This window comes from Heptranchias perlo, chromosome 8 (genome assembly GCF_035084215.1).
Source record: "Heptranchias perlo isolate sHepPer1 chromosome 8, sHepPer1.hap1, whole genome shotgun sequence".
Lineage (NCBI taxonomy): Eukaryota > Metazoa > Chordata > Chondrichthyes > Hexanchiformes > Hexanchidae > Heptranchias > Heptranchias perlo.
The window spans coordinates 10726920-10745632 of NC_090332.1; the positions used below are offsets into that span (position 1 = coordinate 10726920).

At 42.0% G+C, this 18713-nt stretch overlaps 1 protein-coding gene across 5 annotated transcripts in view; it reads left to right on the forward strand.

The window, feature by feature from the left end:
- Positions 1 to 13295: 13295 nt before the first annotated feature.
- The window catches only part of akt3a (v-akt murine thymoma viral oncogene homolog 3a), a 304170-nt gene continuing 298752 nt past the window's right edge, over positions 13296 to 18713 (forward strand). For 2 of the 5 annotated variants that reach the window (XM_067988642.1, XM_067988640.1), the window contains exons 1-2: positions 13296 to 13590; positions 15041 to 15194. Coding sequence is in view for 2 of the 5 variants with exons in the window: in XM_067988640.1 (XP_067844741.1) it covers positions 15149 to 15194 (46 nt within the window). In the remaining 3 variants the exon portion in view is untranslated. Of the gene's footprint in view, positions 13591 to 15040; positions 15195 to 18713 lie in introns of those variants that run through there. The other 3 variants (XM_067988641.1, XM_067988648.1, XM_067988643.1) reach the window with 3 other exon arrangements.

Genomic DNA, 18713 nt, shown 5'->3' on the forward strand with positions numbered 1-18713 from the left:
GTCAGGAAGTAATCCACTCATAGCAGTATACTCAGCCTCTGCCCTGCTCTTGCAGTCACGTACAGTGTTGATAGCTGGTCCAGTGAAGCTTCTGGTCAATGACAACATCCAGAATGTTGATGTGGCGCAGGGGCAGAGGGGGGAAATCAGTATTGGTGGTGCTTTTGAAGGTCAAGGGGAGGTGGTCAGGTCTTTTCTTGTTGGAGATGGTCATTGCTTGGCACTTATGTGACATGAATATTACCTATCACTCGTCAGCCCAAGCCTGGATGATGTCCAGGTCCTATTGTAGGCTGATGTGGGCTACTTCATTATCAGAGGAGTTGTGAATCGAGTTGAATCGTCAGCTAACAGTCCACTCCTGACCTGATGATGGAGGAAAGGTCATTGGTCAAGCAGTTTAATATGTTTGGGCTGAGGACATTTTCCTGGGCTACTCCTGCAGCGATGTCCTGGGACTATGACGATTGGCCTCCAGCTAGGACGACTATCTTCCTTTGTATCAGGTATGACTCCAGCCATTGGATGGTTTCCCCTTTGACCACCACAGAATGTGAATCTTGTTCAGCATCATATCTTTAATTGTTGCTTGCACTAAGGCATATCCTTTCATGACGAAGGATTCCATTTTGAAGGATTTCATAGAGAAACATCCTTGTTCAAGGACTTTCCACAGCTAAGCCTAGCTTTGTATAGAACATTTTTGTCTTTGATGGATTATTTGTTAGATTCTTTCTTGTTGGTTGCAGCATGTACGGGGTTCAAACTGGTTACTGTGAGCTATTTCTTCAGACTGCAGAGAATACATATTCCAGACTGACTGATATACACAACACTGGACAAGGCAGAGTAATAGCTTAGTTCAGGAAGACCTTGATATGCTTGGGTTGATTGCTGCCAGTGCCTTTGGATGGAGATTCACCCCAAGTCATTCACAGTTTTTCGAACAGATCAATAGCCATTTAATTCAAATGCAAACATCCTGTGGAGCAATTTACAGTTACCTGTTTGGCAGCTGTATTTGTGTGGATAAATGGCACTTTGAATCCTTTTAGTGACTGACCATCCAAACTATTTGAGAGTTGCTTTTTAATGTCCTTTTGTTCTAGGATTTTTTCAAAGAAATATGCAGCTGTATGTTGAGCGGTATTGTACAAAAACATCAGTCAGTCTAGAGCCATCAGGTCTACAAGCCTGGTCAGAGCACTCTGTTGTAGCCATGCAAGAAGAATGTGCCTGAATTTCAAAGGCTAGCTTAATGTTGAGGGTTAGCACAGTAGAAGCATCTTTGAGGTTGAGGAGATTAGTAAAGCTTGTAATTACTGTAAATATACTGTTTGTACAAAGTACTGCTTATTTGCCTGTTTAATGTTCAATAAATTTGTCCAGTGGTTTTTAGCCTGAGTCATAGTCTGAGAGCATATATTTTTCCACCTATTGAAAACAAGGAGATCACGTGCTGACACTTTATTAATTCCAGTAACTTGAAGTATAGTGACAAGGTCACTATATTTACCTACATATTGGAAACGTATGCTCTGGGTCATAGGGGAATGGCCAGGCACATGGGACCCGAGGAAACACTCAGGATAAAAAAATGAAAATAGTAATTAAATCTAAGACAACATATATTCTTGCCGCAGCGGACTTCAAGGCAGATGCTCCTGTACGATATAGTACCAGTATCAATTCAGCACCTGCCAATGCAAATAGTTTTGAGTGAGTGATAGAGTAAGATTGTTGCATTAGAAGAAAAAAAGTGTTCTTGAAAAGGATCACTCCAGGACCAAATGCAATAGGTACAGTAGGCCATTCAGCCCCTTGAGCTTGTTCCGTCATTCTATTAGATCATGGCTGATCTGTACCTCAATTCCATTTACCTATCTTTGCTCTATATCCTTTGATACCCTTACCTAACAAAAATCTATCAATCTCACTCTTGAAAATTTTAACTGACCCACCATCCACAGCCTGCTGTGCTCAACAATTCTCGCTGTAATCTGTTTTTTTTTAAGGTTTAGACTGCAGACACAGTTCTGAAGATTGACTCCCTGTAAATACATTTACCGGTCTTGAGCAAACCATTCAATCCGCAGTGATTTTTGGTGCATTTTAGTTTTTTTTTGACAAGGCTTTCTGAAGAAATGGAAGCAACTCTCACATTTGAAGTTGTTTTTTTTGATGGAAGACAACAAAAATAACAGTCTGTTGTTGGAAGGGCTTCACAGAACTTAACTTGAAAACCTGTCTGTTATGTGTGCTGCCTAGGAAATGGACTCAGCTTGCAAGTTGCCAGGAACAAGCACCTACAGTTCCATCAGTGGTATTTTCATATGGAAAATAGCTGCATTGCAGGACTGCTCCTCTGCTTTTAACTTTTCAGCAAAGCAGCAATAAATCCTAAACTTCTAACTTTAGCCATTTAGGCAGACCAAAGAGAGAGGGTGAAAAGAAATTAGCTTAAAAATGGGGTCAGATTTTTGTTTTTGGAAACAATGTTCTGTAACCAGATCAGTAGAAAACACAGTGGTGGAGTAAAAATTTAAAAGCGCAAACACTTGTCTGAATGTGAAATTTGCATGTTAGTTAAGGGGTTCTTTGCTTGGTCTATAAGTAACTTCAATTTTCAGAACACTTTTATAATTTGTTTTAGTTTGTAGAACAGCAAGGAATAGCCTTCACTGGAAAGTCTGCTCTGTTGCCTATTAGGGAAACGTCACACTAAAGCAGATGCTTTATCTGCTGCATTTTTGTCATTTGGCTAAGAGTTTTTGACTAGTTTGATTTAATCTTTTTAAAAACAAACACATAGCTGATGCAAATACCAATGCAATTACATCATATAATCAGTTTCATGAATTCCTAATTCAAGGACAGGGAGGTCAAAGAAAATAAATCAATCTTACATTAATTTGAAAACTATCTGTCAGAACAGCACAGATTGTTCCTATACTCTTGCACATGCAGTCTAAAACTGTAGATTTAACTAATATAACTAACATTATACATGTAATACTTTCAGATAAAGCTAATTATATATTTTTTAAAAACTGTTTGGCTCTATTCTTGTTATTTTTTGACTGATATTTTTGGTAGGAGGTTTTTGCTTATGTTACTAATGGTGTAAAAACAGCCCAGAGGGAAATTAAAGTGGTACTATTTCTTTATATTACAATAGTATTGTTTGGCAAAAAAGTGCAAAGGATAAACATTGCTTATGTTAATATAGATATACCATTCTATAATAAAACCAGAACAAGATTATAAAGAGCTTCACTTGCATAACACACAGGACAAGCGTGAATTTTACTAAAATGTACGTTGGGGGCGGGGGGAGGGGGGGGGCAACTGAAGTAATTTGTGTTTACTATAGGATTCAGAATTGCTACTATTCATATGCCAAAAGACAAATAAATACTGTTGGGAAACATGAAAAGAAAGTGTACCTAAATACCCCGAGGGTATATTAATAAAAAATATTTTCATTAACGAAGAAAGACTTGCATTGGGTGGTAGAGGTTTGGAACTCTCTTCCGCAAACGGCAATTGATACTAGCTCAATTGCTAAATTTAAATGTGAGATAGATAGCTTTTTGGCAACCAAAGGTATTAGGGGATATGGGCCAAAGGCAGGTTTATGGAGCTAGATCACATGATCCATGATCTTATCGGATGGCGGAGCAGGCACGAGGGGCTGAATGGCCAACTCCTGTTCCTATGTTCCTATTTATATAGTGCCTTTCACGACCTTGGGATGTCTCAAAGCAATTTACAGCCAATGAAGTACTTTTGAAGTGTAGTCACTGTTGTAATGTTACAATTGATTGGTTGAATCATTTGGGTTAGTACAAGAACAGGCTTTCTAAAACTGCCACAGGGCTCCCTAATGGCACAGTGAATGTATCCATATTAGTAGCTAAATTACACAGACCAAGAAGTTTGGATCTCTAGTCTGTGCCGAGTTAGCTGATCTGAACTGAGGTGGCGGTACAAGTGTGACAATTAACTTCAGCACCTCTAGTTTAGGGAGGGGAAAATCTGCCAGGGTTCATGATTCCAGCTGAGGACAAGATTGGGCTTATGTGTGATGCTTCTTGTCATCACATAGCCTGTTGAGAATCACTGTGAAGGCTCACATATGAAGAATGATAATTGGGGCATGGTGCCAGAGAGGGGCGATCATCTGTGGAACTGTCCCCCAGCAAGGAGTCAATGCCTCCAGTTGAGACAGGAGAGAACTTTTGACCAAATTAATAAATGACAGTACAGCAAAAAGTGTCCAAAATAAAAATTTTGCCGCCATTAAAGGCATACAGTTATATTTCAACAAATAATGTTTTTCTTGCGACACTCAAAGTGGCTCAGGGTATTTACATTGAAATATAATTTTAAAAAGTGAAAGCATTGCATTTTGTCACTGGGCAGATAATTAAAATGAAATGTATTTTGTTTTCTCTCCTTCTTTACATCTCTCCAAACCTTGGCCAACTGTGCAAAGAGGCAACCTGCTTGGACTAGTCCTAGGAGATATTCAAAAGCTGCCCTGAATTACCCACCCTTCAGTTTTCCCTCCTCCCAGGAAAACACCCGGGTCCCGATATTACCAGGGAGGCGGGAAGACAGTGGGGGGGGGGGGGGGGGCCACTGGGCGCGTGGGTAACCCGTCCAGTAAAATCCGTCCGTTTCCATGCGATCGTGCGTAAATTGAAGCCACTCATCGTGGCTTCTGGGTTTCCCGTCGTCAACCTGCACAGTGGGCCGACTGCGCACCTGCATCACAGGCTGTTAGCTAGAGGAGCCCTACTTAAAGGGGCAGTCCTCCAATGCTGCTCCTGTAGCAAAGAACCAAAATTATAGAATGGAGCAGACCAGGGGAAAGGCTGCTCCCAGATTTACCGATGCCTCACTCCAGGTCCTACTGGATGGGACAAGGAGGAGGAGGAGGGATATTTTCTACCCAGCTGACGGGAGGAAGTGGCCTGCCTCTGCCACCAAGAAGGCCTGGCTCGAGGTGGCAGAGGAGGTCACCAGCAGCAGCAACGTCTCCCGCACATGGGTCCAGTGCAGGAAGCGCTTCAATGACCTAACTAGGTCAGCCAAAGCGAGTACACTTACTCATTCTCCTACACTCCGTCTTCCACATCACTGCCCCTTCTTCTGCACTGCCAACACTGCTCTATCGCATCACTCCTCACACCCACTCAAACCTCATCCTCAACTTACCTGCACTTACTCACCTCGCCAGTACTCATCCCACTACTACCACTCGACCCAATGTCATGGCTCTGTCTCATACTCACCCTCTAATGCATCTCTTTCACGAGCAGCCTCACCCAAGCCATTGCATTCAGCGATTGGCCACGTCACCGTCCCTCACTCACGCTTCTCCACTTTCTCCCCTTTGTAGGAGAAGAGAGCCCAGAATGCACGGGAGAGGGCGAAGACCGGAGGGGGGCCGCAACATCTGGTCGTTGTCACGGATGCGGAGCAGGAGGCTCTTGAACTAAGCCACACCTTTGAGTGCCTGTCCGTCGGGGAAGCCGAGACTGGCACCCGACAAACGGCTGGTGACAGAACTTTAACATTCAGCACTCACAATAGCAAATGATGTTAACATGCCTTGCCATCCTCAGTACTTCAACATCTGTCATCATGCTTAATATTGCCTTCTGTTCTCTTACTGGGCTTTCAGCGACCACTGTCACGGCGCAGGGCGATTCCTCAGAGGACCTGCTGGCCTCTGAGGGGGTACCATCACATCTAAGCGAGCCATCCACCATCGCAGATACACACACCTCGGTGGGTCCCCGTCCTCACTTAGTTGGGGTCACACATGGTGAGTCACCACACGTGTGAGCACGAGCAGACACTGGTGGCAGGGGCAGCTGTGGAGAGTCCGTATCAGTGGGAGCACTCTTCTCCAGGCTCTGCTCAGCTGGACTCAGATGCTGAACCCTGGGGGCCATCCTTTAAAAGGAGAACGATCGAGGAGCAGCAGCACATTTGCGAGGTGCTGGAACAGGTGCCACGCGCACTCTCCACAATCGTGCAGAGGATGGTGGAGTCCAACTACTGCATGAGTGGAATGGTGGCACAGGTACAGGAGGGAATCTCTGAGATACTGTCACAGGGACGTGAGGGCATCTGAGATAGTGTCGCGGGTAAGTGCGGGAATGTCTGCAATGGAGGGAAGGCTAGCCTCCATCGAGCTTCAAGCACTGCTCACCAATGAGTCCACTGAGGCCCTGACAACGGCCCTTCGGACTTGAGGTGAGCAACTTTCTGCCGCCTTAAACAGGCAGACAGATACTCTGGCACTGGGCTTATAAGGCTTCACACATGTCCTCCAAACTGTCGTCTATCAGGATGGTAGGATGTGGGCTTGGCCCAGGAGAGGGATGATGGCGAAAGGGGACATGGAAGAGGGGACTCCACTCAAAGCACCCCCACGTCTCACCCGTTATCCCCCTCTCAACCAGTACCCACAATGCTGCCTCCTCTCCAGGTGGCTGAGTCTGCCCCTGCACAGGTGCAGATGGAGACTTCTTTGGAGGGGCCCTCATGGGCACCGAAACCCAGAGGGCGTAGCCCCAAAGCATCTAATCGGTCAGGGCATGAACCAGAGCAACCTGCCACTACCTTTGCTGCAGCCACAGGGGAAGCACCATGTAGGAGTTCTCGCAAGCGTAAGGCGAAGGTTTTGTGAGCACAAAGGGGATGCACAATGGTGTTTGACAGTTTGTCATTTTAAAAAAATTTATATTTGATTTTTGTTAATGGCACATGTAATATTATTATTGTCACCACTACTGCCACGTCTTGGCCATTCTTCACTGGCTTGTGTAATAAGTCCCTTTCATGAGGTTCACCATGAACACCCATACTTGATGCCACCCACTGGGTCACTCTACAGTGGGTGTATGTGTAGTTGCACGACTATTTTGTGCAGATGCCTGTGGCGCAGCACTGTGTTATGGAGCTCCATGTGGCGGAGGTGGACGGCGTGCCTGGTGATGTTGCTCATCCTCGGATGAAGTGATGGCGCTCCCCATCCTGACGGTGTGAGTTTGAGGGGTCCGCAAAATAGGTAAATGTGTTTGCACAGCAGAGTTTAGGGTATAAATTACGAATTTTGAGTGGAAAGACAAAGGTGTTGCAGCCAAAACTTCGTCTGAAGTGACAGAGTGCCCTGCTGCAATAAATGAGGTTTTCCCCCCACCTGTCAAATAATCTTTTGCACCTCCCACTGGCTCCTGGCTGAAACACATCTGCTCCAACAGGGAGTGTTTCCCACAGCACGGGAAACACGTTGAGGATCCTTCAAAATTGCACCCCTGCCAAAATCTCCACTCAACGAGGTTTGTCAAGTACCTCAAGTATCTAAGTAACAATGTAAAGTAGCATCCCGCTGGCTTTAATTGCCGGTGTGAATCCCGCATGCGGGAGCTGTGCACGCACCCGAACGCGTCACTAGGGAACCTGGAAGTCAGCGGGTTGCAGCCGGGCTCCGAACCCGCTCCGGGATTCCGCCATTTTAGGAGCCCCCCCGCCCCTACTCGGCCATCCAAAAATCGGCCCCTGGCCTCTGCTGCACTAGGTTCCACTTCCTTATAGTACAGACAAAATCGGTAACTCACTGTGTGGGGAATTCATCATCACAATCATATCACTCCATAGCATTAATACATTGAAGTACCAAAGTCAAATAACTTTAAAATAGATTGCCCAGAATAGGCAAATAACATTTTTTTTAAATGTCATTCATGATACTTTATATATTATTAATTTCACAAGATGCTGCTGTAACAGCACCATCTGTAATTAATTGATCATTAGTCTCATTCTAGATTTTTTCTTCAAATTAATTTGTACTTTAAATAAATCACTGACATTTATGAAACGAAGATTTTACAGATTTTATCTGGGCACAAAGAATTAAATAACCGATACACTCGGAAACAGATGAGCAACATAATCCACCACAATTTGAGGCAGGAAGCACGAGTACAGCTATAAGGTGCTTGTTTCCTTTAGGATGTATGTAATTAATTATAAGAAAGCTATAATATTTTAACCTAAAGTGTGAAAGATATTTTCATGGAATTTTGTATTTCTATTAAGTGCCACATTATCGGTTTAGTACTTATTTGGATTTCTAATTTGCTAAATTATATTCCAAAATGTAATCCATCATCTGTACGCTTTTTAAAAGCTATAAAGCTGTAAAACAATAATATGCTTCAACACCATTGAAGACATCAATGGGGAAAATTACCTGGGAGGTATTACTGAGTTAATTTTTTTAGTACAATAGAGAGAAAAGGAAAATATAACAATCTGATTTCTTAAAATTGGTACCAATACTAAGTCTCACTCTTTCAGGCTTATCTTAACGTTCTCTATTTTAACGAGGATTTTTTCTGTGCAAACATTTTCCACCAGTTTTCTCTCCTCCCTTGCAACAGCTTCTTGCAGTTCCATGGATACCGTTTACCTTCCCTAATCTCGCCCAAGTGACTGTTGCTCTTGCGTGGACTTTAATAGTGACTTCTGATAAACTATTTGACACCAGGAGCATCACAAGCCTGATCCTTTCCTCACCCTATGTCCATGCACACAATAACAGCAGGAACCCTGGACGACTTTCTCCTCCCTAACCTAGAAATGCTATGGCCAACTGTAGTGTCCCTGCCAGTGCCTCTGTTTTGACCAGGATTGTATTTTTCCTTCACCTATGTGCTAGAGAAATTCAACATTAAACAACAAATGTACATCTAGCAACCAACATGTCACCAATAAACTGTCCACTTGTGTTTTGTTTGATCCGGCCTACCAGTTGGATAAATATTATATTCAATGAGTTCCTGATCCATATCCTCTACTTACATACCTCTCACTGTAGAACAGTTCAGACAGTAAAATGTCTTCCAGGTAGATTTTAAATCTCAGTCCATCAGTGCCTGTAAAATACAGACTATTTCATTCATCAGAAAGACTGTCCTAATTTTCAGGCATGAGACAAATACTTTGTACACTGTTTGAGTGCTGAGAGGAAAAGGAATACTTGTACTGACTCTTTCAGGGGGAATTTTAACCACCCAAGAACGGGTGGGTTGGGGGCGGGTGGGTAGTTAAAATAATTGATTTTTAATAATTGACCGCAAGCCGGCTCCAATGTGCCCATTTCCGGGTTTAAAGGAGGCTGTTTGGATGCATGCGAGTAACCTTCTTGTCGCAGTCGAGAAGATGGACGGGTAGTTATCACAGCAATTAATGTCCTTATGAGAGGTTACTTAGGTCTTTTTAGATTGAATTTACTGATCTTTAAATTTAACGCCTCCAGCACGGGTTTCCTGAAGCCAGTAGGGCCAGATCATGAGGCAAGTGCCTTTATTGCACTGCTTGTGGACCCGAAGGAGCAGGCGTGTTTCCTCCAGGCCCAACCAGCTTACCTGCTGCGATCGGACCCCATGATTAGCTGACCCACTGCGATGTCCGAGACCCCCACCACCACCACCCCCCCCGTGTCTGAGACCTCAACGATGGCCGACTGCTCACTTCCCCAACGATGGCCGACTGCTCACCTCCCCCCATCCCCATCAAACCCCAAAAATCCCAATCTGTTCCCGAAAGCCACATCCAACCCCCAAAGGTTCCAATCACTCCCCAACCTCCGCGCCCCCCCACCCCCGTCCAACCCCCAAAGATCCTAATCTCTCCCTGACCTCCCCTATACAAACCCTGAAAACTTTGATCTCTCCCCGGTTGCTTTCCCAGCCGACAGGCAGCCTGCCGGGCACGAAAGTTACGATCGCAGATTCCGGCCCAGCAACTTTATTTCTGGGTTTCGCGTCCGATAAACTTCCCCCCGCCCCGCTCTCTTCCCGGCTCCAAGTTAAAATCTAGTCCTTTATCCCTGAACATCAGGAGCCTTAGTCAAAGTATGTGCTCTCAAGGTTCATGGCTGCAACGCAATCTCCCAGCTTTACCTAGTTGTGTAGTGGCAGTATAATGATTATACCCACTTTTTATTTTTGAATAGTATGCCCACTTTTTAGAAGCATGGAACTGGGTGTAGAGTATACCCACTTTTGTTTTTGAAGAGTATTCCATTAAACCTTAAAGTGCGACCAAGAGTGTCTTTGAAAAAGGGTGCACTAGGCTGCATACTCCATTCTCATTGAAGGGGCATCAACAGAAGAATTTTGGAACAGCTTTATGCTATCTACCAGGTAGATATACTTGGTATGCTCCCATCACCATTTGAAGAAGTCTGAAAATATAACTTTTGATTCTGATGTGTAACCATTTGAATCAACTTCTTCCAGGGGACAGGAATCCTTTTACTTATAGCAGTCTTCCAATACTTCAGCTGCTTATGGAAGACCACTGAGTAATCCATGGAAGAGTCAAGTCAGTTTCCTCAGTGGCCCATGGACACTATACATAATTTGAAAATTAAATACTATTTTATATTGAATTCATCAAATGTAATTTCTTCAGGAGGATCTATGAAGTGACTGACAAAAGGCGCATCTGGGCACTTGACCCAGTTCCCATTGACGACAACTCCATAGCTCAAAACTGTCCATAATTTGGCAATCGTGCTCAGAGGCCATAATAGTGATTGGTGTGGGAAATGGAAAATCCATACTGGGCAGTAGGAGGACTTTTCTGAATTCAGGGGTTAAGTACATTACTGGCCACAGTAGGAGCTTTACTCTCTCTGCACCTGGTTTATACAATATCTGACCTGAGCATACTTGATGCTAACATTTGGTATAAAGTGGAAAATGGATTCCTTTTCCCAGTAGTGACTTGTGTTGATGAGCTCAAAGGTTCATCCAAAAAAGTATTGCAGTGGAAAGTTTGTGCAATAAATTCAAAATCTAACATCTCCAACATAAAACATTATACAACACAAGATACAGTTGACTCTCTAAACTTCTAAATAAATTCAAAAAAGAAAAAACAGATTGCTTTGAAACCATAAACTACTCTGTCCGAACAATATTGCTTATTCCTAATCTCAGAAGAGTGCCGCCCCTATTGTTTCAGCATGACTTTTCCCATTTCCTACTGCAAAGCATGGTTATAGATAGAGTGAGATTGCGGAAGTTTCGGCATTTCACTTCCATTACATTCTGGGTTGAGATTCCTCAAACTAATTTCATGAAAAGCTCTTACTGCTAAGACAGAGGGGGAGCAAGAGCTTTCATTCCATAGATATGGCAAAATTTTGGAAACAGAGCAGAAAGGGAGATATGCTAATTTAGCAAGTTACATTGAAACTACTACACAGAAACAGGCCATTCGGCCCAACTGGTCTATGCCAGCATTTATGCTCCACATGAGCCTCCTCCCTCCCTACTTCATCTACCCTATCAGGATACTCTTCTGTTCCTTTCTCCCTCATGTGCTTATCTCGCTTCCCCTTAAATACATCTGTGTTATTTGCCTCAACTACTCCTTGTGTTAGCACGTTCCACATTCTTACCATTCTTCGGGTAAAGAAGTTTCTCCTGAATTCCCTATTGAATTTATTAGTGACTATTTTATATTTATGATCTCTAGTTTTGGACTCCCCCACAAGTGGCAACATTTTCTCCACATTTACCCGATCAAACCCTATTATTTTAAAGGTTTTTATCAGGTCACTCCTCAGCCTTCTCTTTTCAAGAGAAAAGAGCCCCAGTGTGTTCAGCCTTTTCTGATAAGGATACCCTCTCAGTTCTGGTTTCCTCCTTGTGAATCTTTTTTGCACCTTCTCCAATGCCTCTATATCCTTTTTATAATATGGAGACCAGAATTGTGTACAATGCTCCATGTGTAGTCTAACCAAGGTTCTATACAAGTTTAACATAACTTATTTGCTTTTCAATTATATCCCTCTAGAAATAAACCCTAGTGCTTGGTTTGCCTTTTTTATGGCCATATTAACCTGCATCACTACATTTAGTGATTTGTATACCTGTTCCCCTAGACCCCTTTGCTCCTCTATCCCGTTTAGACTATTATCCAAGTTGTATGTGGCCTCCTTATTCTTCCCATCAAAATGCACTACCTCACACTTATCTATATTGAAATTCATTTGCCAATTACATGCCCATTCTGCAAATTTATTAATGCATTTTGACACATTCTTCCTTTGTATTAACTACACCCTCCAATTTGGTGTTGATGATGTGGAGATGCCGGTGATGGACTGGGGTTGACAATTGTAAACAATTTTACAACACCAAGTTATAGTCCAACAATATTAAAAATAAAATTGTTGGACTATAACTTGGTGTTGTAAAATTGTTTACAATTTGGTGTTGTCAGCAAATTTTGAAATTGTACTTCCGATTCCCGAATCTAAATCATTAATGTAAATTGTGAACAACAGTGGTCCCAGCACCGTCCCTGTGGAACACCACTTCCCACCTTATGCTAGTCTGAGTAGCCACCCATACATTTTTAGAGACATGACTGCACCTGTGATCAATTTAACAGTTGTGAACTAACAGCCATAACTTGCAATATATCTTGTATATAAACATAAACCAGTCCTAAATTGGCAAAATCTTCTACGTGGTGTACTTGGAACAACAACCATGAGCAGCTAGAATCCTTCCTAAAGAAACTAAGGTTTTCACTGTAAAGACTGTCTGTTACAATTGAATCTATTTTATTCATTGTAGTATGAACTCCTCCTTCAAATTTGTGGGCAAATAAATCAACTATGGGGGGGGGGGGGATGTAGGGGAGAACCTGTATCTCACCATTTCAACATATAGCACATCGGTGCAGTGACACATAGTACTATCTGTTTAGCTTTCACTACATTTACAAGTAGAGAGTATCTTCCCTTCCTCTAATACAATACTAGCCCCATTAAAAATGATAACCCCTTTTTAGTAACAACTAATTTTAAGTCCCAACACTCAATTATTTGGACTAGAATCTATATTAAAGACCCTACCGAAGTCAGTCTTAATGGTGATCTTTCTAGTATGTACACATAATTCGTGTACACCAGCGCACTATGCAAAGAAAAAAAAATAGGTTTTAAAATAATGCATGATGAAGTTGCTATTATTATTTTTTTCATCCCATAAAATATTTCTCTTAGAGACAGAACGTGTCCTCTCAACTGGTTCTCACGCGCCGCTGCCTCCAACGTCCAAATTCAACACAAAGCAAACTGCCGCCAAAAAAAACAGGGTGCGGGGGCTGCGCGAGCCGAGGTATGAACGGCACCGACGATCTCGCGACATTTCCTCCCGAGGACGCAGCGCGAGCGGATGAGGGAAACAAATCTCCAGTAACGGCCGAAGCACGAGACACGTCGTTAGTGACGTCAGGAGTTTTCCCTTCAAAGTCAACAAGAACAGAAGGAGCCGGAGTTTCAATGTGAAACAATTAATTATATATATATTTTTAAAAAATCATCATCATCATCATCAACATCAACAACAAAATATACGCACCCAGCTGGGGCTAAGCCGTGCCGCGCCGCCCCGAAGGACAGCTACTGAGTGTGGTGTTTTGGGTCTTTCGGTCGGTCGGTCGGTCGGCAAGCCGGCCGGCGGTGCACAGAGTGTGAAGGTAAGGGAGGAGGATGGAGATGTCTGGCTAGGTGGGATGGGATGTGATTTGCTAGGGAAGCTAGCCGCTGGCGAGTGATCGCCGTCGGCCCGGTTCTTTCCCCCGCCCCCCACTCCTGCAGAGGCCGCCAGTGTTTTTAAATGTATTTTGTTTTTGAAAAAAGGACGACTTGAGGCGGGCGGTGCATGTGAAAAGTGGGAGACTTTGTATTTGAGGGGGAGGAGGGGTTTCTGATTGTGGCCTAGTGTATATCAGCCTCCTCCGTCACCATAACTACTAACTAACCCCAATAACTTTGCACCATTCACACCACAATTGCGGCGGCAGGGTCCGACCATAACTGTCATTATTATTTGCTGCTGTTTCGTTGCAATCTTGCACGACTGCTTGTTTTTTTTGGCGAGTGCTGAATTTATCTAGATGAAGAGGATGAGGAGGAGGAGGAGGGGGGGGGGATGCTGGTGGGTGGAAAGGCCTGTGTGATTTTTTTTAACAAGATGTAATTTCCATTTTCTGGAATAATTTTTTGCACAGCCGATCAAGAATAAATAAAGCGGCGGCTGCTTATTATAATCCTGCCAGACAGTCCCTTATACTTCCTTCAGGTTCACCCAACACGTTTTATCCTTTTTAATGAGATGCTCAAACACACCAGTCTCATTCGGCGACAGATTGTTTTTGTCCTGATTTCTGAAAAAATCACACGTGTGAGGTTGTTATGGGTGTTTGTTCCTGGATATTTTTTGTTTAATTTTGCTTTATTGCCTCAACAATGACGGTTTTTATTTTGAAGTTATAAAAGTAAATGGCCTTGGGTGGAGGAGGGTGTAGGCTGACCGCGTCTGCTGTAGAAATGTTTATGTCTCATACTAATGTTAATTTGTTTTTAAACTAAATGTTAATGGTTTAAATATGAAGGACAAACAGTTAAGTTCGGCTTTAAAATAGATTTTTTTTTAATACTATATAAACCTGTCCTGATACAATGAAGGGTGGAGTGTAAGTGAATAGATTTATGAACAAGGTTGAAAAAAACAATGGGCAATAAAATTGATCAGTGAAGTCAAGCCTTTGGTAGTTTTAAAATAAATTATCGGCACTGAAGAATCCTGCCTAAAATAGCATATGGGGAACCGACCATTTATAGCATTCCCAATTATGCATGGAAATAATTTGATTATACGTGTTTTTTCTTCAAATGGACCTATTAGATCTTTTAATTTTTGTTTTTAAGTAACTTTTCGTTATTAGATCAAACTAACGAACCAAGCCCGCTTATGTAATCCCTAATTATGTGGAGGCCTGTTTGTGAAAACGGTTTTTCTTCAGTTTTAAATTTTCTGATGAAAAGTATGTAATTGAAGTATTACAAGACTGAGATTGAAATGTTGTGATCATTTGAGTGCGTAATTCTTTTGTGTTCAAGTTGCGGTCTTGTTTTCCCTGACAGCAGTGGCTATCGGATTGGAAGTCGCCGTGAGGGGAGAGCGTTGGGAAGGGCAGAGCCAGTCCAAAAGACGACTTGCTCGGCTAGCTGGGTTCGGGGGGAATCGCTAACATGAGCGATATAACCATTGTGAAGGAAGGATGGGTGCAGAAAAGGGGTAAGGTTGCTATTATTATTGTATTGTGTTCCCCCAAATTGGCAGCAAATTAAAGAATGGAACCGGATTTTGAGGATGGATGAATTGGGGGGGGGGGGGGGTGAGAGAAAAGAGTATCAATGGAGGTGTTTGTGTGGAAACAGTACACGGCAGCATGTTTTCAACGCTGACGTATTCGGCGTAATACTCACTTAATTTGTGGCTTGTAAACATTACGTTTCAATTTTGTTTGACCCGTCGCTTCAACAAGATAATTTTCGATCAGATTTTTAAAACTTGTTTTGAGTCACGCATACTCGAGTTGCGCATTTGTTAGATACTATTCAAAATAGGAAACAGATCTGTTTATATATTAGTTTTGGCTTAGTTCCATTGTTTCATTTGTGTTCAATTGTTTCTTAGTGGTAATGTTTGCCGTTGGTCCTTAGTGGCGTATGTTTATTCGCTTGTGTGATCTTAAAAATAGAGTAAGTGATTAGGGACTTTGGAAATGACAAAATAATTTCCTGTTTACTTCACAATGACTTGCCTCCCTGTGGAGGGTTGTGCATTTTTCTAGCACTATGGCGTTTTAATTGTAGCATCTAGTGTTATTGTTTTAAGGGGGGAGTGGCCATAGTGCATACATATATTAAGGTCTGTGTTTGTATGGAAGAGGTAAAGGTTAATGACAAAATGTAGGTTTGTTTTTAATCTTGCTATCAAGGCTTGACAGATTGGTACTTAAACCTATGTTCAACATTCATTTTAAACCTTGGTAAAACTCAGACTACAGTTCTTCTGTTGAAAAATGTGCTCAATTAGAAATGCTGTGTTTCGTAATGTTGTTTCAGAAAGCCCTTTATTGTGTATGATTACTTTTAATCTGGCTGTGCTGTTGTAGAAGGGAAGGGATTGATGGTCTAGTCTGCAATGTGAGCAGAAATGTGACACCTTTTGTAACTTAAAACTGAAGTGGCCCATTTATTTGCTTAGAATTTTAAGGATGGTTTTATTAAAATAATCAATATTCAGAAATTTTCCTGATAACATAATCTATTTTAGTTATTAACATTTTTCTGTGTTAAATTTCAGTCATGTCAGCATTAAACACTGCACACAGACATTGAATCTGCAGTGTTCACCTCCTGCAAATCATGGAACTATGAACTACTGTTGCAGAATTAATGTTAGAATATGTAAATAGAATTTCCTATTGAAAAAACAAACTGTCCCAGGAAATTGATCATGTGTCTTGTTGATGCATCTGTAAATAGTAACTGCAGAATAATCTGAAACATTTTGATTTGTGGTTTAAAAAGATCGCTGATTCTTGTTGCAGCTGATTTATTGTAGAAATGGAAAAGCAGCTACTATAATAAGAGGTGCTGCAGGGAAAATTAGATTAAGATGAGGCCAACAGATTTAGCATCTGAAGGTATGATCCTAATATAATTTCACTGAAACATTACAATAATTACTTTACAGTTTATACTTTGCATTTTAATTGTCTAAACTCTTGAGTATTGGTCACATTTGCAGTGTTAACAGTTTGGAGTCTTTCGTTATTACTTGGGTATGGGTTAATCTGCAGAAATGAGTTGTATTTCACACTTTGGTGCATGGTTTAAAGGACTGATTTTTGATGTCATGCTTAAAACTTGTTTTTCCTTTATAGTATTGGAAAAAGTATTTCATGTAAGATTTTATGATATTATAGCACAGGAGGAGGCCATTCAGCCCATCATGCTTGTGCTAGCTCTTTGAAAGAACTACCAAATTAGTCCCACACTTCTATGTGACTAGTGGAGTCCTGCAGGGATGTGTCTTGGGGCCTCAATTATTCACAATATTTATTAACGACTTAGATGAAGGCATAGAAAGTCTCATATCTAAGTTTGCCGATGACACAGATTGGTGGCATTGTAAGCAGTGTAGATGAAAACATAAAATTACAAAGGGATATTGATAGATTAGGTGAATGGGCAAAACTTGGCAAATGGAATTAAATGTAGGCAAATGTGAGGTCACCTACTTTGGATCAAAAAAGGATAGAACAGGGTACTTTCTAAATGGTAAAAAGTTAAAAACAGTGGATATCCAAAAGGACTTAGGGGTTCAGGTACATAGATCATTGAAGTGTCATGAACAGGTGCAGAAAATAATCAATAAAGCGAATGGAATGCTGGCCTTTATAACCAGAGGACTAGAGTACAAGGGGGCAGAGGTTATGCTGCAGCTATACAAAACCCTGGTTAGACCGCACCTGGAATACTGTGAGCAGTTCTGGGCACCGCACCTTCGGAAGGACATATTGGCCTTGGAGGGAGAGCAGCGTAGCTTTACTAGAATGATACCAGGACTTCAAGGATTAAGTTACGAGGAGAGATTACACAAATTGGGGTTGTATTCTCTGGAGTTTAGAGGGTTAAGGGGTGATCTGATCGAAGTTTATATGATATTAAGGGGAACAGAGGGTGGATAGAGAGAAACTATTTCTGCTGGTTGGGGATTCTAGGAGTAGGGGGCACAGTCTAAATATTAGAGCCAGACGTTTCAGGAGCGAGATTAGAAAACATTTCTACACACAAAGGGTGGTAGAAGTTTGGAACTCTCTTCCGCAAACGGCAATTGATGCTAGCTCAATTGCTAAATTTAAATCTGAGATAGATAGTTTTTTGGCAACCAAAGGTATTAAGGGATATGGGCCAAAGGCAGGTATATGGAGTTAGATCACAGATCAGCCATGATCTTATCAAATGGCGGAGCAGGCTTGAGGGGCTGATTGGCCTACTCCTGTTCCTATGTTCTGCTCTTTCCCCGTGGCGTTGCTATTTTTGCTTTTTCAAGTATATATCCAATTCCCTTTTGAAAGTTATTGAATCTGCTTCCACCACACTTTCAGGCAGTGCATTCCAGATCATAACAACTCACTATATATTAAAAAAAATCTCCTCTTCATCTCCTCTCTGGTTCTTTTGCAACCCACCTGCCAGTGGAAACAGTTTCTCCTTATTTACTCTATCAAAATCCTCATAATTTTGAACACCTTTATTAAATCTCACTTTAACCTTCCCTGCTGTAAGGAGAATGATTCAAGCTTTCTAGTCTCTCCATATAACTGAAGTCCCTCATCGCTGGTAAATCCCCTCTGCACCCCCACCAAGGCCATGACATCCTTTTTAGTTTGCATTTCTTAAATATGAAAGAACATAGCTTTTGAGTAAATTCTTGTGTGTAAATATTTTCTTTTTTTTTACATATGGCTTCGTTGTATACATTTAGCTTTAAATTCAAACTTCTCTGAAAACAACAAAGTCTTGTCATAAACCTGTTTGTCAAGTAGAAAACTCATTTATGTGTTAACTTTAGGTGACTTAAGTAATTGGTCTTAATGTCCTCAGCAGCATCACAGTGGCTCATGTTCTTATTGATTGTGCATCACCATGCAAGAACGTAAGAAATAGGAGCAGGAGGAGGCCATACGGCCCTTTGAGCCTTGTCCTGCCATTCACTCCGATCATGGCTGATCTTCAACCT